This window comes from Calypte anna, chromosome 23 (genome assembly GCF_003957555.1).
Source record: "Calypte anna isolate BGI_N300 chromosome 23, bCalAnn1_v1.p, whole genome shotgun sequence".
Classification (NCBI taxonomy): domain Eukaryota; kingdom Metazoa; phylum Chordata; class Aves; order Apodiformes; family Trochilidae; genus Calypte; species Calypte anna.
Window position 1 is genome coordinate 4,802,591 of NC_044268.1, and position 20,794 is coordinate 4,823,384.

The 20,794-nt window shown below is 46.2% G+C and overlaps 1 protein-coding gene across 22 annotated transcripts in view; it reads left to right on the forward strand.

The window, feature by feature from the left end:
- Positions 1 to 20,794, forward strand: part of EPB41 (erythrocyte membrane protein band 4.1) — a 90,908-nt gene that overhangs the window by 56,880 nt on the left and 13,234 nt on the right. For 8 of the 22 annotated variants that reach the window (XM_030464615.1, XM_030464614.1, XM_030464599.1 and 5 more), the window contains exons 11-17: positions 511 to 683; positions 1,986 to 2,102; positions 3,442 to 3,570; positions 6,181 to 6,392; positions 8,131 to 8,187; positions 9,161 to 9,223; positions 12,061 to 12,240. In XM_030464615.1, the coding sequence (XP_030320475.1) occupies positions 511 to 683; positions 1,986 to 2,102; positions 3,442 to 3,570; positions 6,181 to 6,392; positions 8,131 to 8,187; positions 9,161 to 9,223; positions 12,061 to 12,240 (931 nt within the window). Of the gene's footprint in view, positions 1 to 510; positions 684 to 1,985; positions 2,103 to 3,441; positions 3,571 to 4,558; positions 4,670 to 6,180; positions 6,393 to 8,130; positions 8,188 to 9,160; positions 9,224 to 12,060; positions 12,241 to 13,303; positions 13,340 to 13,764; positions 19,497 to 20,794 lie in introns of those variants that run through there. The other 14 variants (XM_030464608.1, XM_030464617.1, XM_030464611.1 and 11 more) reach the window with 12 other exon arrangements.

The window sequence follows — 20,794 nt, forward strand, 5'->3', positions numbered from 1 at the left end:
CACAGGCCCTATGAGGAGAGGCTGAGAGAGCTGGGGCTGTTCAGCCTGGAGAAGAGGAGGCTCAGGGGAGACCTCATTGCTGTCTACAACTCCCTGAAAGGAGGCTGTAGCGAGGTGGGAACTGGACTCTTTTCACAGACGACCTTCAACAAGACAAGAGGACACAGTCTTAAGTTGTGCCAGGGGAGGTTTAGGTTAGATATTAGAAAGAATTTCTTCACGGAGAGGGTGATCAGGCTATGGAATGGACTGCCTGGTGAGGTGGTAGATTCTCCGTCCCTGGAGACATTTAAAAAGAGACTGGATGTGGCACTCAGTGCCATGGTCTAGCAACTGCTCCGGTGGGTCAAGGGTTGGACTTGATGATCTCTGAGGTCCCTTCCAACCCGGCTAATTCTATGATTCTATGATTCAGACGCTTCTTTAATTCCTGTTTGAATTTCTCTTGACCTGCTGTTTCCTAGGTCAGGAGTTACGACTTTTAAATCGTTCCTGTGTTTTTTTTTTCAGGCTGACTTCCACCGAGGCCATCCCAAAGAGCAGGTTCCTGGCTCTGGGCTCCAAATTCCGCTACAGTGGGAGGACACAGGCACAGACCCGGCAGGCGAGCGCCCTGATCGACCGCCCTGCCCCGCAGTTTGAGCGCACAGCAAGTAAGAGAGCTTCCAGGAGCCTGGATGGAGGTGAGTGTCTGCTGCCTCTGCCTTCTCTGGGGCTGGATTCTGCAGGAAATGCTGCTCAAATAACCACCTAAACTCCCTGCTGTTTAAAAAAACAATAGTGCAGTTTGTCTTGAGAGGACAAAGGGAAATGGATTAAAATGTGAATAGGGGAGATTTAGGTTAGACATTAGGAAGAAATTCTTTGATTTGAGGGTGGTGAGACACTGGAACAGGTTGCCCAAGGAAGGTGTGGCTGCCCCACCCTGGCAGTGTTCAAGGTCAGGTTGGATGGGGCTTGGAGCACCCTGGGCTGTTGGAGGTGTCCCTGACCATGGCAGGGGGGTTGGATCTGGTGATCTTTAAGGTCCCTTCCAACCCAAACCATTCTGTGATTCTCTATATTCTCACTTTAATACAATGTCTGGAATGCAAATGCAGACAGAATAGTGGCACTGGCAAGAGCTGACTGAGAAAAAAAGGATGTAGGTGGTGCTGAAGGCTTATGGCAAAGTTGTGTTTGTGAAGATGTTCCCTCGTTCTATCACAACGCATTTGCCTCCCAGCAGATCAGGAGCAGAGCTATTCCAGGATTTGTTTTGTTTCACATAGCTCCTCTAAATTGATTATTTTCCTCGAGGGGAGATTATTTATTTTTTTTTTGCCACAAGTGTTTGAAACTTTTTCAGCATCTGTTAAAGCAGTGCTGATGTTTGTGGTGGATGGGTCAGGCGGGTTTGTCACTGACGTTTTTGGAAGAGCTGAAAAGCAGCAGGAAGGGGATGAGGCACAGAGTGGGGAGTGCCTCAGTTTGTTCCCCTTGATCTGGACCATGGGGTGCTTGTAAAACTAGGATCCAGGTTAAAGGGAGAATCCTTTTGCACCCAGGGCACCCAATGGATCAGGAACAGCATTCCTTTGAGCCCCCAGGTATTGCTGCAACCCAGGAGGGAGCAGGGCTGCCCCAGCCCCCATGGCCAGCAGCAGGCAGGCTGTTTGCTCCTGTTCAGGGCTCAGTGACAACCCAAAGGCTGCTTGGTTTGAGCTCTGTACCACAGCAAAGCACAACACCAGCTTGCCTGTGTCAAGGTGTGCCCAGTTACCCAGGCACAATGCATGGGGGCAAGGGGACCAGAGCTCTTGGTTGCCCCTTGGCCATGCTGTTCAGACTCCAGGTCAGTAGAGAAATTTCTCCAAGCCCACAGCTGAATGTCAGAGCTTGGAAAAAAGCAGCCCATGAATGTAATGCTTCTGTGCCCCTTGAAGCCTGCAGCCCTTTTCCCTTGGCTGTCTGGGCAGTCCTTAACATGTGCCCCGTTTCTTCAGCTAAACGTGCGACTCAAAAAGTTGAGTTCAGAGCCCTAGAGGAAGAGAAGCAGGAGGAGGTGGTGGTGGTTGAGGTTCCTGAACCAAAACCCGTGGATCAGATCCGAGAGAAGCCAGGTATAGCTGTGGTGGTGGCTGCAACTCTCCTGTGGTGCCTTTCCTATCCTTCACGTGCTGTGTTCCTGACAACTCCCCGAGTTTCACCAAATCTGGCAGCTTTCTTTGTTTTGTTTCTTTACAAGAAGACTTTCCCAATCAGAGGACAGACAGCCTGGCAGAACCCCAGCTCTGGGAGACTTAAGGTTTCCACTCTGCACCTCATTAGACTTGTGATTCCTGTGGGGTGGTAGGCAAAACTTTAGGGTGTGCTGGCACTTGAGAACTGTCTCCTTAATAAATTCAGGTGATCTTGTATGTGTGGATGAGAAAATTCAGAAGGTTGATTTTGAAACTTCTTGTAAAGCTTCTGAAATTCTTCATCCTGGGACCTGCTTGCCATTTCTTAAAGCTCATTCAGGGTCTTTTCCTCAAAGGAAATTTTCTAGGTTATGAGAAATGCCACCTGCTTTGCTACCTGGAGCTTATATTTCTCTTCAGATAGATACTGTTAATAAATATTAATGCCTTTAAGAAGTGTGTAGGTACAACAGCATATTTGAATACTAATAAATGTATCACAGCAGCAGTGTTGTCAAATATTTGCATTTTTCATCATTTAAACAGCAAATGCCTGTGGTGCATTAGGGATGGAGATAATTGGTATGCAGGTGCATTCTGTACTTCTTCCACCCTGTTCTTTTTTTACAGCGTGCATCACTCTTTCTCTAGTATGAAACCTAGACCAAGCTTTCATAAAGCAATATGGCAGACTGTCTCTCCACCATGGTCTGGCCTTGAATTCTTGCTTGCCAGCATCACCTGGCAGGGAAAACCTGATGCTTTGAAAACACAAGATAGAGAATTAGCATCTAAGACAAGAGTTTAGGTGGCTGTATGCTCTTAATTTTTTAGATTTGAAGTTGTTCACTCAAGTACATCCAATTAAAGCTGCTGGGTTTTTATATAGGTTTTTGTCTAGAGGAGCCCAGATGTGTTTTTTCTGGATTTTACCACGATTTCCCTGGACTTTGCAGGCAGAGCCTGTCCTGGTACTGCACTCGAGAGCTGTTCTCACATCCCCACATATCCCTTGCTTGCAAAGGAGCTTGCAAACCTTATTTATATTGGTTGATTCCCCTCTCATCCAAAGACTCTTGGATCTTTCACTCTTATACAGACTGATAGGCAGTTTGGTGGTGAAAAAATACTACTAAGCTGCCTGGTTCAAAACCTCCTTGCTGTTCCCAGCTGCTGCCTGGCAGAGGGATCTCCTCTCGCTCTTTCCTCTGCTGCAGTGACTGTCGCGTGTCCAGGGGTTCTCCAGCCTCTCCCTTAACACCTGCAAACCTCTTTCTAGCCAAACACGTTCTTGAAACTTTTGAAATGAAACCCATTGCAGAGGAGGAAGAGGAGGAGGAGAAGGTAGAGGTGGTTAAGGTTCCTGTTGCTGAGCCAAAGTTCCTGGAGCCGTTGCAGCCGCGGTCAGGTACAGCCCCAGCAGCGTTCAGCACCAGGTCCCAGAGCCACCCGTGCTGTCACCTGCTGGCTTGAAGTGATGCAGTGCTGTAGGACAGAGGTGGCCTCGTGTGCTTTGGTGTTTTATTGCCATTTAGGTCACAATGGGCTCTGCAAAGTGTGCTGTAATACACCAGTGATGTTTCACCAGGGAGGTGCCCTGGGGTGGCTTTGGCTGCGTGTCGAGTGAGTGTGCAGTGGCCTTTTAACCTTTCTCTGTGCCTGCCCTTCCTTGTAAGGATTGTTCCCTGAATGCCTGGAAATCAGGTTGTATGCTCCAGGACTGCTGGAGGTCACTTGGCTTTTCTTTTTCTCTTGGCTGATCAGCCAGCTTCTTCCCTGGTTGGGGAGAGGTTTTGGAGCAGCTTCCCAGAGCCTCATCACAATGACAGGCAGAGGTGGTTGGGCACTGCAGGGAGAGGAGATGGAAGATGGGGAGGGAGGTAACTGGGAACTTCAGTTGTTTTCTGGAATATTGTGACAAACACTAAGCCAGCTCCTGCACTTGGACTTGAGGATGTCCCACAGGATGGGTTGTGGCCACTGTCAGACCTGGCACATCCAGGGCCTCCTGCTGCAGTTGCCCCTTCTTCTCATTCACCTCCTGCATTTTTTCCACCTATTGACACTTCTCCTTTCAGTAGGGAGTGTTCTCTTGGCCAGGGTGTTCTCAATCTCATATTTTGGAGCAGTCCTTTTTACTGAGTTTAAAGCCTCGTGTCAAAACAAGTGAAGGCAGTAAACCAAGGGAATAGAACTAAAGTAATGCAGCTCCAGACAGCACAGAACTTGTTGCTGCCTGTCAAAGGAAAGTCTGGCATCTGTTGTTGTATTTCCCATGTATTGATACTCTGAGAGAAGCAGGAGTCCCTGAAGAGAGGTGACCCTGATGATTTACAACATTTCCTTTGCACCTTGATCTTCGAGGTGGCATTTTAACACCTGCATAACTTTTTTAGCCAAACCTGCTCTTGGCAATGTTGAGATAAGCCCAATTGAAGAGGAGGAGGAGGAGGAGGACGAAAAAATGGTGATGAGGAGAGAACTAGAGCCGGTCCCACAGGAGCCAGGTACCACCACCAGGGCTTTGCACACCCGGCATCCTCCTTATCCCAACTGTCCCTGCCACCTCACCATCCCTCTGTACAACCTCCCCAGTGGCTGTCACTGCTTCTGTGGCATAAATGACACCAGGACACGGCATTGGTTTCCCTCCTGAAAGGATGTCACAACATCTGGCTCAGAGAAATGAACTGCCGGGCCAAAGAGAGGGGGAGATAATGGAGATGGTGGTGGTTTTGGAGGTCTCAGTGTGGATTTTCAGCAAGCTGTGGTGTCTGGGAGTTTGTCTAGAAAGTGTAATTTCAGTCTCTGGAAAATAAGGCTCTTTTTTAGCCCCTCCACCTTTTGCTTTTGGCCACATGGATACTGTATTCTGTCCACATTCTATTTGTGCAGATGAGATGCTGTTACCTTTTCTCTGAAAAAGGAATTCCTACTGAGGAGTTGCTTAAAATTGCAATTTCTTTTTTTAACACCAAATTTTCTCATGTCTTTGACTAGCTGGATGGACAGTAGTAACCTAGCATTGGCTGGGGTAAGTTACACAGTGTGACCCTTGCTGCATAAACTGTGACTTGAGGAACATGAGACTGTGTCAAAGGAATCATTTCAGGTGACTAGGTCTATTTTTAGTGGAACAGCCATAAAAACCAACACCAGGAGAACTAATTAGCTTACTGCATCTGTGGATGCACACTGAGTTAATTTGGGCTTGCTTTGTCACACAGGATTGGTTTGGTCCTTCCAGAGGTGTCAGGTTTTTCAGGGATTTGGAACTCTCTGGGAAGTCAGGAATTGAAGGGAAGAGCAGTGGATTAAATGTTTACCTCATGCTTGTGTTTAAGACTGTCATCCTCCCAAGAGATGATTTTTTGGCAGCATGCTGTTCATTCCTGCACTGTCACTGATCTGGAGATGCTGGGGATCATCTCAGCAGCACATACCCACCTGGGATGCGCAGCCCCAGCCTGCTTTGAAACCCACCTGGAAGTTGCTGTAAAGTTCTACAGACCTTGTCAATTATTATTTTTTGGTCTGAATCACCAGAAAAATGGGGGAGGTGGGGGAAAGCCTTTCTAGAAACCACTTGTTTCTGGTTGAGGAGATGCCAGTGACCCAAGAACTCCCCAGAGCTCTTGAGTGTTACTATTTGAGCAGCTGGGTTCAGATGGACTTCTGTGTCTGTTGTGTGTGAAGGGCCCAGAAATTATTGGCACAGTGTGAAAACTAGATTTACCTTTCTGGTGTGGCTTCTCTGCAGAGTGCAAGCTTGCTTTTTGTAAACCATCTGGTGTGGGGTTTTATTTTACTTCAACCATAAGGTAAATAATCTCAACTTTCCCGTACTAAACGCACGAGCTGCTTTGCTCAACATCTTTATTTCTTTTCCCTTTCTTTTCCTCCCTCCTCCTTTTCTTTTAAAATGACAGTACTGTAATTTGGAAAGGCTTTACCTGGTGCTTTAGAAACGTTACCTGCTCTGAACCTTCTCCCTGTCTGTCTCTTCCCCCATCCTCAGCAGTGGCCGTGATAACCCCTGAGAAGAGTCCCCGTCCCACCTCTGCCCCAGCCATTGCTCAGACCCATGCTGCAGAACCAGTCCCTGCTAAGCCTGCCCCGAAGGACATGGTCACCACTTCTAAAGTAGAAAAACCACCAGCAAAACCTGATGTGAGGCGTGAAGAAATCCCACCAGAGAAAGCCAAGCCAGAGGCAGCAGATGCATCAAAGGTATGTCAGAGCAGAGGAGGCTGGAGCTGGGCTGGAGCATCAGCTCTAGAAGCTTCCTTAGAGCAGCAACTCTGGGCATCTACCCCTCCAGGTCCAAACCAGGAGAATTCCTCACCTAGGCATCAGGTGGGAGTGAGGTACTGCAGTTTGGGTCCCAAGGAAATCCCAGCCCTGACTCTCTGGGTGCAAGGAAAGAGGAGGTGCAGGGCAAGCTGGGTTTTGGTGGTTGCAGTCAACTGAAATGCAGCTTGGTGACAGTTCAAAAAGCTGGCAAGAATTGCATAGCATTTCATGGTAATTGAATTTCCATCTCACCCATTGCTGAGCTGTCTCTGCTGATTCCTGGAATGACAGCAGGAGCAATTCCAGTGAAATCAGTGATACGGATCTGTTCCACAGCCCAGTGTCTGGATGCAAATGTTCTTACATTGATAGGCTTTCTCTGGGAGAGCTGTTGTTATGTTTCTGCAAACTGGATGAAAACCTTAGTTATAAAGGGCACTGGTGAGACCTTGGGGGTCTTATTATTGACATGAAATTTTCTTAAATAGTATTTAAGCTTTTTACAAATGTCTGAGATGTCTGCTGGTGTTGATCTGTGTGTGTTGTTCCTGGAGGTGGAAATAATCAGAAACATTCTTGTTCATACTACAGAATCCTTCAAATTCTGCAAATCTTAATGCCAGAAACCTTCCAGCTGAGGTGTTTGCCTCAAGATAAAGTTTTCACATTATTTGAATATTGAGCTGCTCTCAGCACTACTGGGGTCACATTTGTGCAGTCCCATACCATGCAGTGGGTCTTGTGTGACATTCTCCAGGGGAGATCACTATGAATTCATGTTGGGAGATGGAGGTGAAGAAAAGGCAGTCAGTTGCTTTAAAAACAATTGTGGCCTGTGTGATACCAGTCATTTTTAAATTAAAATGCTGAAGGGATCTTCAGGGTGACACTTTGGAGCGTGCATCGTGGCACACAGTCCCTGTTCCTGCACAGCTGCTCACCCTCTCTAGAATTAAACATTTTATTCATCCCATCTCCCTTATTGTAGGGTTTTTCCTAAATGCTTAAACACTGGATTTTTTTTTTTCTTTAAATGTAGATGTGGGAGGAAATTGTGTGCCAAATTTACCCTGTTTCTCCAATGTAGCTGTATCACTTGTTTTAACACCCACTGATGCTTTCACCTTCAGAGTATTTTGGCAATCCAGTTTCCCTAAAATATTTCCCTTAAAGTGTTCAGACAGTCTTGGTTCTCTGCTTACAGCCAGTAAGGAAGTTAAATTTTTATAGCTCTGTCTCTTCTCACCGACTCTGTGAACATGACACCTGCTCAGAACAGATAATTTCTTATTTTTTGAGATTTCTGCCTTGTTTTGAGCATGTTGCTTTTGGTATGGATTTCACTGAGAGATCCAGCTGCAAGTGAAATTTGAAAACATTGCCTGGCAAAGCTCAAGCAAGGGGGAAGCCCTTCTTCAGAAGCACTGGAGAGCACTGGTTTCAAATGCAAATAATTCTGAAGCTGAAGGAATTATTGTAACTGTGCTGTTCACTAACAGACTGTCCAGACCTGCTGTGTCATTAACTCTTTCCAGAGGGCTGCATGTTGGTTTTTGCATGTTCACCCAAGCATTTCAAAACCAACTTGATGCAGCTGTGTTTCGATAACTAAATGGTCTCTTGAAACAAGTCTACTAACAAGAAATGTTTTTACCAATTTATTTCTTAAATGTAGGTGAGGAAAACGCACACTGAGGTCACAGTCCCCACCACGAATGGTGACCAGCCCCAGGTTTGTGCTAATAATACAGTTAGGTTGCTCACTTTTTTTAAAAAAATAATTTTATATGGAGAGGGTCAACATAGTTAAATGAACCAACAACTTTTTTTGTTTGTTTGTTTTTATCACTGCCCAACAGCAGCAGCCTGCAGAAAAAGAGGAAGAGCTGATAAGAATGAGGAAGGTTAGCCATTTGACACTTTCACCAAACAAATTTGCCATATCACTCATGCATCCATAACCTGTTTAAAAAGACAGTGCTCCAGTTTCTTGATGGGCTTTGGGTCAGTTTTTATTTATTGAAGCTGCAAACTGTGGAATATTTGATTTTCAGATCAATAGTTGTTTTGTCCCAGAGGCAGTCCTGATTGCAGAAATTCTGCATGTGGAATGTTTGAGAGAAACACACTTGGTTTGATTTATAAAATTTGTCTTCTCTGTACCAAATAAAGTTAGAAACCAGAGAAACCTGTGGAGCATGCATTCCAGGAAATGCAAAATAAAAAAGAGTCATTTTTTAAAAAGCTGATTTAATTAATAGGGGACATACTCAAGGTGGGAAAGGTGGTTTAGACACAGTTCCTGTGCACACTGAGACCTTGTAGAAGGCACAGCAGGCAGCACAGCTTTGCAGACTGGGGTGGGCAGGAGTAGGAAGCTGTGACCTGGCTCAGGGCTTCACCAGAAAACCAATGCCTGTGGCCAGTGGTGTGAACAGAAAGCAAATGACCCCTGGGAGCTGTCTCTTTAAAGGTCTCATTGCATTTCCCCATCCTCCATGAGCAAGAACCCCCCCATGTCCTGGTGGTGGCCCCCTGGCTGGGTCCCCACCCTGGCTCAGCTCTGCTCTCCCAGCCTTGAGTTAACTTTTTTAATTTGCCAATTTGTTCAGTCCCGCAAGAACAACATTTTAATTTGTTCTGCTTTTCTTTTCTTTTTTTGTTTTGTTTTGTTTTTGTTTCCCCCTTTTCTTTCATTTTCACAGAAGAGATCAAAGAGGCTAGATGGTGAAAACATTTATATCAGGCATAGCAATTTAATGTTGGAGGTTTGTATGAACTTGAAGCTTTTTTCAGTTGCGTTTGCCTAAACCTTCTGCATCTGCTCTCAACTTTTTTCTTCCTCTTCTGCTGCTGCCTTTGTTTTTGCATGCTGTTGCATGAAAGGCCTCTTGGTTTGGTTGTGTTTCATTTTTTTTTTCTTTTCAATCTGCTTTTGCATGGTGACAGTAAACATGAAAATGTGCAGGCATTCTTCCTTCTGCCTCTTTTGACTTTCATTCTCTCATTCTTACCTAAAAATATATGATTGGCAGAGCTCAGGTCTGCTCTTGGACCCCCTGGGTGCTCACAGCAGCATCAATCACAGTGAGGGGTTTTGTTATCACTTTCTCCTTGGTTCATATAAATGATTTTCCCTGGGGGAAAAAACCACCCTGGGAAACTGCCAAAGCCAGGATAAATGGCAGAATGGTTGAGGCCCCCAAAATGTCCACATTGCTTCAGACAGAAGCAAGTCCTCCTTTTGGACATTGTTGTTGGGGTTGCAGCCATTCTTACATCCCTGCAATCCTCTGCCCCTCTCAGCATTGTTAGTGCTCCCCTGACCCATCCTGCATCCCCCAGGTCCCCTCAGAGGTGACAGGGGTGGCTTCTGTGCAGGTTTGAAGCCATTTCATCCCTCCACACCCAGCTCTTCCCTTGGGCTTTGAGAACCCTGTTCACGTGGTTTCACCCAAGCAGGGTCTCAGAACAGACCATGCCAATCATATATTTTCATTTTTTTAAGACACTGTGTTACAGAAAACCTTTTGTGGCTTCTGACACTCTGTTCCTGTGGTGTTTCTCCTCAAACTTGCAGCACCAGCAGCTGGTAGGGTTTCCCTCTGGGGATCTCTCTTGCGATTGAAGTGAACTTAACTGCCTTCTAATCTCAATTGTCAAACTTTTGCAGCTTTTGGATGGGATTTTTTTTTTTTTTAATTTAATTTTATTTATTTATTTTTGACTGCCACAACTTCAAGCTCTCAACCATGGGGCTGCTGCACGACAGGCAAGGTTTGGCTGCCACCCGAGCCCTGCAAAGCCTCTGCCTGGCTCTTTCCTCCACCCAACTTGAGCCCTCCCATCTCTCCAGCCCCAAGCAGAGCTTTTTCATTGCTTCTAAACCCCTTTTTCTTGCTAGTGCAACACTTGGCTCTGGCACCCAAGCCCTTCTCTTGCCCCTTCCCTCTTTGCTGCCCTCCCCACTACTTCTGTTGCAGGTGCTCCAGCCCCCTCCTAGAAAAGGGTTGACCCCAGCAGCTCACCCCCTTTAGTCCTTTATTATTTGTAATCCAGACATTTGGCAGATTAGATATTTTTCCAGCAGAACTCACACTCCTGAAGCTGCCATTTGGTTTTATTGGAAGCCTTTTACAGCTCCGTGTTCTTACAAAAAGGGCAAAACAGGAGGAGAAAAGCATTACTGCTTATTCAACTTGTTCCTCCAGATGCTTTCAAGACCCACTGTGGCTCCACATAGCTCCTCGTGGCTTTAGCTTCTCTGCAAACCCTCCCAGGACCAGCTCTTGTGCAGTGATGGACAGCCAAGGTGGTTTTTCTCTCCTCTCCAAACCAGGAGCAGCTGTAGGGCTCCTGGACCCAGGCAGGGCTTTCCCCTGGAGTCCACAGCAGACTTGTTTTGTGCTTTTATTTTTTTTATGCTTTTTTTTTCCATTTCCTACCTAGCAGACACATGCCTTGTGTTTTCATCCAGGATGGTTGCCAGAACTTTTTTTTTCTCCCCCCACAACGGTGCCAAAAAGAGCCAATGTTGTTCCTGAGGCATTGGGGGCTGCAGAGGGAGGGTGGTGCAGGGACACAGATTCTGGGGTGCACTTTCCTTCAGGGATGTATTTGTTCCCCCATCTTCTAAAATTAACGGGCCAAGTACCAACTAGAAACACAAAAACAGTGACATTTCCCACTGATGCTTTTACTGACCTTCATTTCCCCCTTTCTGACGGGTGAGGCTTGCTGCTTTTTGGCACTGTCCAGAAAAGCTGTTGTTTGGCTTAAGCCTTTTTTTTTTTTTTTTTTCCTAATGCAAAAGCTTTGTTTTCAACAAACTCTTGTTTTGCTTGCAAGGAAAAGCTGGTTTGAAACAAATTAAAAAGAGCTGGCTTGCCTTGAAGTCTGTATTTCTGCTGTGAGCTGGCCTCACAGAGCAGAAGTTTTGTTGGGTCCAGATAAAGAATCTTAGCAGGAGTTTCTTGATTGATCCAGCAGAAAGTAACTTCCCAGTTTGGTTTTAGAGGGCTGCATCTCATCTTTCTTCCAGAAATTAAAACCTCCTGTGGCTCTTGGAGGGATGAGATGAGAGTTTGGGTGTGGGGGGACAAGGTAATGGGATATTTGGGGACCAAAGATAATTCCTGGTAGGAAGAAAGAGAAATAGGTATGAAGAGAATAAATAAGAGTGGGAAAATCTATTCCTAAACATTTAACTGTGTTTTTAACCTTAATTATTGAAGCTAGCAGAGGGCAAGGAAAGCAAACCCCCCCAGTTTAAAGGCATTAAATTAACAAACCTATTATTAAATTTTAAACCCAAACCATATGGGACAAACTCTTCCACCTCAGCTGTCACCTGTGCTGGTGTAGCTTGAGCTGAACCTTGGCACCTCCTGCTCCTGGAGAAGCCCCTGCTCCGTGCCCAGTTTATCCCAGTTGATCCAAGAGGAATCAGGGGAGGGAAAGGACCTTCCCATCGTGTGTTTGCAGTGTGAGCACCATTGATGGAAGTCTCCAACAACTCTGCTGAGCTCAGCTTTGCTATGGGGCAGCGTAGGCAGCGGTGCCGGTGCCGGTGTCACTTCATTTACCCTTTCCCTTTTGCTGCTAGGATCTGGATAAGACCCAAGAAGAAATCAAGAAGCATCACGCCAACATCAGTGAACTGAAGAAGAATTTCATGGAGTCTGTCCCAGAACCTCGACCCAGTGAATGGGACAAACGTTTGTCCACTCACTCTCCTTTCCGAACCCTCAACGTCAACGGGCAGATTCCCTCGGGCGCGGATGGAGTGAGTACCCCTGGGCTGCTACTGCCCTACAACTAGGAGTAGCTTTGTCACCTTAGGATTGAGCCTCAAGTCCCTTTGGTTTTTTGCTTCTCTTGAATTGAGCTTCAGCTCCCCTTTAGTTTTTTGCTTCTCTTGAATCTTAATACTTTGTAGTGACTTTTGGTATCTCTAACGTCAGTGAGGAAGTTGGTGGTTCAGTCACAGTGTCAGAACATTAGATTTTTATGGGGTTTTTTAGTAGAAAAACTGTAGGAATTCTTCACGTGGCTTTAGTTCTGCTTTTCCTAGTGTCACTTTAATCTGTGGTCCTAGAATATACTTCACATGGCTGTTCTGAGCCTGGCTTATTCCTGGTGCCAGGAAATAGTTCTCCCTGATACAAACCCAAAACCAACCCCCCTCAAATCAGCTAACAAGGTTGTTCCTTACACCCTTGGAGTTACATTGTTGAACCTGTTGTTGGATGATCTTTCCTCTTAGGTTTCTGATTCTCAGTGTAGGTTCTGCAGGAATTTGGGTAGCAGAGCCATGTGGAGCTCTGCCCAGAGTGCCATGGGGTTTATGGATGTTTGGATGAGCTGAAGGGGCCCTCGAGCTCCACAGCTGCAGTTCAGGAATTGTATTCTTGGTTATGATGAAGAATTTCTTGCATGGTGACCACGTTGTGGGATCTCGGGGAACTGAACTTTACAATAAGTGGGTCCTGGGGTCCCCATCTAAGGTTGGAGTGGGGCCACAGCAACCTGAGGGTTGGTGTCAGCCCTGGACTTGCATTTCTGGAAATTCCCTTTGAGTCTGATCCTCTCTGAACTGGTTTTGCTCTGAGGTGAAGGTGAGAACTTCCAGAAAGGCATCTTTGAGAGGGGCCTGCAGGGGAAGGTGTTTTCCTACAGATGCTGAAGGGTGGAAAATCACTTTGCAAAGCCAGTGGGTTTCTCCTGTTGATGGTGGTACCTTAACCCTGCTGTGGGGCCAGAGGGTGTTCTGCCAGGGGCTGCTTCTCTGCTCTTCCTCTGTGTTTTATTGCAAGACAACTGAACCTTAACACGCTTTGTGTGTCCAGGTCAAGAAAGTCACTGTCCTATCTTCTGAGAGACAGGTTGGTGGGCTTGAGGTAAAGCTGCTGTTGTGATATGTGCTTCTGAACCAGACTTTTGCTATTGCAATGGCACCAAGCAAAAACTCGACAGCAGCTGCTGGGTAACATGTTTTCTTTTGGCTACATGAAGTAGTTTTCATAACTCACACCCAGAGGACTCTTGCACTGCTGCAGCTTTTGCAGCTTTGGATTTTGCTTATTTTGGTGCATGGCTGGTTCGAAAAAAAATAAACAACCCCAAAAAAAAAGCTGCATGAAAGATGTAACCATGTACTCGGAGAGAAAAACAATTATGAAAGTTTAACTCTACCCTGTTCTTTCTATGTTGTCTTTCTTTCCGTTTTTGTTTTTTTTGTTTGTTTGTTTGTTTGTTTGTTTTAATGATCATGTTACTCTTGCATTTTATGTTTTCTTTTGCTGCCCAGTCTCCCAGCTACTTTCTCCCCAATACTCGTCACTTAGGGGTGTGCAAAGATCCACTCCCAAAGCACCACACTGACCAAAGGAGGTTAGCTCAGCTCAGAGAGCTCAGAGCCAAGTTTTTCCTCTCCTAGACACGACCAGGTCTGGCACACTAAAAGGATGGGAAGTTAAGAGCACCAACATTGCCCACAATCTTTTCTTTCTTCAGCAAAAGCTACAGCCCTTGCATGAGCCTCCACCTGATGATTTGCTCGTTCTGGCTGGTTTAGACTCTTTAGATGCCAGAAACAAGAGGGTTAAAACAAGGAGCAAAATGTTAAGGGGTTTGCAATCCTCCTACTGCCATCCTGCTTGTTCCACACGTGGGATTTCTAAGATGTGCCAATTTTTCACTTGTGCCAGTAGAATTTTTGAAACGATTGAAATTTTGATACTGTCGTGAGAACTTTGGAAAAGCATTTTGTATCTGCACTGCAGCCTGGCTCTTCAACCAATACTTAACAAATGCTATTTTTTAAGGGCACTGTAGAACAGGGGAACTGTCAGAGACCATCTTTTGTACTACACCATTTCTATTTCTAAGGCCTCCCAACTTTTTTCTCAACCATTCCAATTCCAAACCAGTTTTGAGTGTGTGTTTTTCTGGGAGGGCAGGTGCCAAACAAGCATGATCATGATCCAGGGCTTTGTGACAAAGCACTCGTGATCCTGCTCCAGCTGCTGGTCAGAGGGGATTAGATCTCCCAGCTTTAAGGCTGGGGTGACCAAGCCACCAGTGGCTCTGCTCTCCAGGGTTGGTTTGTTTTGACATTGAGAGGAAAGCTGTCCTAACGCTTTGCACACCTCCAAGTATCATTTTGGGCACTTTCCATCTGTCATTTTTGTTCATCTCTCTCTGTCTTTCTTGATCTTCTACCACGAAAGCAGACACAGGAACGTCCTCTGTTAGTACAGGATGAAGACAGACTTAAAAAACAGGAGATATCTGCTGAGAAAGCCTTTCCCCAGCAAGCAAGTGAAGAAACTCTTCCAAACGTTTCTATTGCAATTCCTGAAGAGCAGAAATCACTCAAAAAGTGTCAGCTGTACTCTAGCATTTTTCCTTCTCCACGTATTCCCTTTGTGATGTCCTTTCTCCTGGTGGTAGCACTGACTGTTTGGTGGCTGCTCTTTCTCTGAGTGGCAACAGGGTCATGGTGAAACCTCAAGACCAAAGCTCCTGAATCTCTTGGCCGTAGCCTCTGCTGCATCTTCCTTGTCCTGGTCTTTGATCTCCGTAGTTTGCTGTCCTGGGGAAGGGACATTCCCCCCACCATCCTGCTGATCCTGCTCTGTGTCTTGTCTAGCTGGGACCTGGGACCTGGCAGGGAGTGGTCATGGATTGCCAGGTCCATTCTGAAGTTTCCTGCTGTGGAAAAGCCAATCCTCTGAACCATGTTCCTGACTGCTGGCAGAGGGCAGACAGGGATGTAGCTCCATGGGAGGAGACATTGGCTTCTTCAGCCCCTGTAGACTTGAGTAGCAATTGCTGAAGATTTGCTTTGGAGCTTGCTCTTTGAAATGTAAGATTATTCCCAAGCTGGAAAACGTTTGATACTGGTCCAAAAAGAGGCTTTGTGGCAACCTGCTGAGTCTAATCCATAACCACTCCTTTTCTAGGCAACTAAGGTTGGCATTTCAATAAAAAGTGTTTGTTACCAATGCTGCTGTTAGTGTTAACGTAGAGACAGGGACAGGCAGCTTTCCCTTTTCCTGGTGGGAGAAGCCTTTTGCAGAGCATCACAGCTTCCCTCTCACCCCTCATTCCCAAGAAAATACATCGTGTTGTAGGAACTGCAAGGAAATATTTGTTGTGAACATAAGATTAATCTTTTTTTTTTTTTTTTTCTTCTGGATCTGGTGGTCTTGGTGCACTTCAGATGTGTTGAATTTGTGTTGAACTAACAGCCACATGTTTGCTGAGGTTGTGGGGATGGAGGAACCCTGCTGCTGGGGATGTCTCCTGTTAGCATGTTGACTTGACCACATCAGGATCTGCTTCTAATGTTAAAGCCATCAATTGTTTTGACTTCTCTAACAAAAAAACGTTGCATGCCTCTCGTTGTTTATTGCCTACAAATGTAAATGTCTGGGTGATGCTCCCATGTGTCTGAGTTAACCTGCTTGAGCCACGCAGGCTCCAGACCCAGTTGCCCAGCTGGGCTGAGCAGAACTGGTTTGCAAGCTGGAGGAAAGGTGGGACTTTGTGTCTAAGAGGCTTCTTTTCTGTATATAGTAATTATGGGACTGAGCTGAGCCAACTCCTTTTGGTAGTAATCTGCTTTCTCTTGCTTTCTCTGGAGGGTTGGTGTAGACAAAATTACTCCTGGGAACAGCCACCAGTGCCATCAGCATTGGCAGCTGCTCCAGCAACACAGAAGAAAAAGGAGCAAACCTTTCTTTAGTACAGGGACTAAAATCTGTGAATATATATAAATACATGTGTTTGTACCTTTATAGGTCTGTATCTATGTGAACAGTGTTCTCTAGGAAGCTGGCAGATAAGCTTGCAGGAAAAAGACCTAAGGCAAAGATGGTGAAGGCTGTGGTGTACCAGGGACCACTCGAGCCACCTCTCTCTGGCTGTCAGTGTAAAGATCAAAGCTCTCCAAACACTGTCTCAGAAATCTAGGTTGCTAGTGAAAACTTTATTTTAAATCTTGATTATTCTTGTAACCTGCTCCAAGGAGTTCACCAGTTTGTGCCTTTAGGACTTTGTTTTGTGAGGATGCTGATTTCTTGGGTTTTTTTCATCAGAAAGTCTTCTCCCCCTCTGTCCTACACTGCCTTTAACACACAGTCTTCCTTTTGCCAAGTGGTTGGAAGTGTGGGAGTCCCTGGGTTGTCTTTGGGTGCAGGCAGTGGTGGGCTGCCTGCTGCATCCTACATCTTCAGGTGCACCTAAACCCTGGTGAGCTCAAGTGCAGGAAGACTGTCTGGAGATGGTGGGCCCTGAAGAGGAGAGGTGGGAAAGGATGCTGGAGGTGCCACGGCTGTGCAGATGATGGAGGATGGAAGAAACCAGGCTGAGAGCCCTGCCTGAACCTTCTGGAAGAGACACGATGAAAACCAGGGACCAGTTTTGTTCTTCTGAGAGTGGTGTGGAGAGGGAAGGCTCAGGAATTGTTTGGATCTATCCCTGCCCATTTTCCACCCAGACTTCCTGGAGAAGAGCAGCTTAAACACACATCTGCTTCCTCTCAAAAGCCACTGCTTGGGGTTGCTGCCATGATGCTGCCTTCAGCACAGATGAGTCCCTGCCTGCTGTCCTTCTGCACCCATGACCAGTCCTCTGAAGCCATACCAAGGTTTCTGTAGCTCTCCCACTCCCCAAGGACCTGAAGTCTTAAAAATCTTTGCCCAGAGCAACAGCTGAACGTAGTGTCTTAACCCAGAGTGATGAGAGATGCACTGGGTTGGTCACTTCAACTCAATTCTCTTAATTAAAATGGTCTTTTTCTTGATTTTTTTCCTTCTTTCTTAAGATAAGGCTGATTATCTTCAGCCAAAAAACCTTTTGAACTTGGCATTTTGAGAATGCTCACGAGCACTTTTTTGGGATTTATATAATGATTATCACTGCAGAGCATAAAGAAAACTGACAAATGCTTTATATTTCTCTGGCAATTCAGAGACCAGTTCTCTATGGTCAGCCAAGTGGATATGATCTCTTCTGACAGAGAAAGCTTATCAGGAACAGAAGCCTCATCAGTTCCACCCCACAGTGATGTGCTCCAACCCCTTTGCCATCTTCTGTTTGTTTTTTTTTTCACTTACTCACAAGGCCAAGGTAGTTCCAGATGTGCCCCCGGGGCAATCCTTGCAAGGTCTCCTTCCTGCATGTTTTTATCCTGTTCCTGCCCATCTCCTACACTCTGGTGCTGTGCTGGTTGATTCCTGGGTTGATTCCTTTTCCCTTGATGTCCACACAGGACATGGCACTGAAAGAAGGGATTTTGGGATTCCTGCTCTCATCTCCTTACCCAGGGAGAGTTGATTCCCTCTGGCTTTGTTTTAAGAACAGAGGTCTCAGGGTTTTCATAAAGGAACCAACACTTGGACTTCACTCCCTTTATTCCTCAGGAACAAATCTGCTGCAAAGCCCCTGCCTGCCCCAGCTCCATCACTGCCCCAGTGGTGCTGGGATCAACAACCCCTGTTCTGTGGGGCTGGTGGGGTGCTGGGCTGAGAGTGATGGAGAGCTGAGTTATCCCTTCCAAGGGGAAGAGGGAAATACCCACAGCATGTAACCTCATCCAGGCTGGCATGAGAAATACAGATTGTTTTCAGTGTTCCCTGCTGCAGAAAATGACATTTTGGTGACTCCACCACGCTGGTGATTGGACTACAAGAAGCCTGCCAGCAGTTTTTGATGTTCATTTGACTTCCCCAGTGTTTTGTTGTCTCATCACTTGTCTCTTTGGTGCTCACAGTGGGATCCAGTTGGCAGCTGTCAAGGCTCAGTCCCTTCAGGTTTTCTATCACAAAGCTGGTGGATGGCTCCACACTCACTCTCTGAATCTTCTGACCCTGATGCCAGCTCCTCTGGAAACCAGATAAAACACAGAATAGTTTCTTGTGCTTGCATGGGTGTCTGAGGAGTTGTGGCTGCCCCATCCCTGGCAGTGTCTCAGCCCAGGTTGGATGGGGCTTGGAGCACCCTGGGCTGTGGGAGGTGTCCCTGGTGTCCCATGGCAGGAGTGGCACTGGATGAGCTTTAAGGACCCATCCAACCCAAACCAGTCTGGATTTTCTGTGGTTTGATGATCAGTGTTTTGAAGCAGCAGCTTTGCCAGAGCCAAGTGCTTCAAGCTCAGATTCAGCTCTGCTTTAGTTACTGGGCTCTGTGTGATCATCACTGGGGATATTTGAGGTGTGGGTTGCTGGAAAACAACATCCTTTTTCTCTTTTCCATTATTAAAGGTGGGCAGATAAATGAAGGCATCGTCTGCATCTCCTGCCATGTGCTCCTTTGCTCTGTGGTCAACCTGAGGACTTGCTGTGGGTGGGTGACATTTGGGGATGGGGTTCAGCTGAGCCCAGGTCTCCTCCCTTGCAGTTTGTGTAGTCACTGGTGGTGACCCTAAAGAGTGGGTATTTGATATTTTCCTCCTAGCCTGTAATAAGAAGGAGAGGTGCACATCCTCACCATGGCACCAAGGAGTAGTTGGTGTTTGCAGGAACGTGGTTGGTGTGGCCTTGGTTGGAGGTTCTGAGCAAAGTGTCTCTGACTTCATGTTAAGGGTCAGTAATTTGTCACTGAGTTATTCCACTGGTTCACTGGCTTTTCTTTACTCCTGGTCATGAGTTGATGGCACCTGTTCTGACCTGCAGACTGACCTGTAGGGTGCTTTCTGGAAAAATGTAGCCCCATGAAGGGTTACAGATTCATTCAGAAACTCTTTGGTCTTTCCTTTGCTAGAGGTTGACGTGGGAGATTCCAGCAGTGTTGGTTTCTCTTGTGTCCCTGTTTGCATCTCTCTTGGTCTGTGAAGCTGGAGGGAAGGAGTAGCCTTGGTTTGGGATCTTCTGGCAGTGGTACACAGTCGTGTTGGATCAGTTGGTGGGGACTAAAAACTCTTTCTTTTTTACCTAAAATGCTCTCTTTTGGAACACTTTTTCGGTTTTGTATTTTTTCTCAGATTTTTCTTTGTAAATATGTACATTTATCATTAATAAATGTTATTGCAAATCAGATTCTTCTTTCCACTGCTTATTAACAACAAAAGGCATTAATCACCTGGCTCAATGACTTCCTTGGACTAACTCTCAGCATTGCTTTCCCAGACAGGGAACCCTCAGCCCCCAGCTCCTTGCTGGTTGTGTTCAGGTGTTGGGGTTTGTGGCCCTGGGGCATGGTGGCTTTAAGCAGTGCAGAGTAATTTGAGTGAGGATGAAATCTGCCTTGGGATAAGAAAGGTTTTGTTTGCAGAGGGATCAGAAGGTTCAGCTCCCTACCAAATACAGACTAACACATTCTCCTTTGCTTCTGAGACTGAAGGGTAGGAAAAATCATTTGCAGAAAGTTGTCAAGAGAGCAGAAGCATCAGAGGTCCTGTGCTGTGCAACTGGAAGAGCCTTTGCCTTGCATTGTTGTATTAATTTAAGGACAAAAATGCTCTTTTCTGGTTTTGGAAGTGAAAACCATATTCCTTATTAGCCACCATGTCTCTGCTTGGTGGTGCAATGCAAGCCCCTGGCTGAGTTTTAGCTTCTTGAAGCTGCCTGAGGTTTTGCCTGGAGGCTCTGTCAAGGGTCAGGCTTGGTTTTAACTCCCAGCTTTCCTTCTGGGAGCTGATAACAGCCCTGGAGAAACTGTTGGGCTCATTCTGTGCAGTCATGAGCAATCCCAGGAAAGCAAATCTGAGGCTGCTCCTGGGTGAGTCTGGCCCCAAAGCAGAGCTGCAACTTGGTTTGTGAAATAAATAAAGAGAAATGCAGCAGCACCAGCCCTGAACCCTGGTGACATCCCCGTTCTTCTCCCTTGCTGCTAAACCAAGGGCAGTGGCACCAGCAGCTGCTGCTTCAGAGGGAATTTGGGACAGCCCCATCCAAGGGTATCTGCTCCTGAAAAGGGATGGGAAGGGGATTGGGGTGGATGGGGAGAAGAAATATTCCTGGAATCATGTTGTTCAGCAGCCTTATTCTAATTACTTGAGGTTGTTTCATATTACAAGTGGTTGATGCCATGGATTGCAGGTGACTGCTGTGTATCCTGTAATGCCTTGGGGCTCCTGTCTGGGAGTTAATCTTGTAGCATGCTGTGTATTTTCAAGCTTTGCTTTTAACTTGGGTCAAATTCTCTTTTTCTCCTTCTGCCTGATTATCCTTGTCAGAATATTGCCCTCAGATCAATGGCAATCAAAAACCTCAGCCCCCAAATGCAAATCCATAGGCAGTGACCATCATTTCCCAATGCCAGGGTTTGTTGAAGGGCTTCTCAACTTGTTTTGAACTTCTGTATCTAAGGCAAAGCAGTTCTGTGAGGCACAG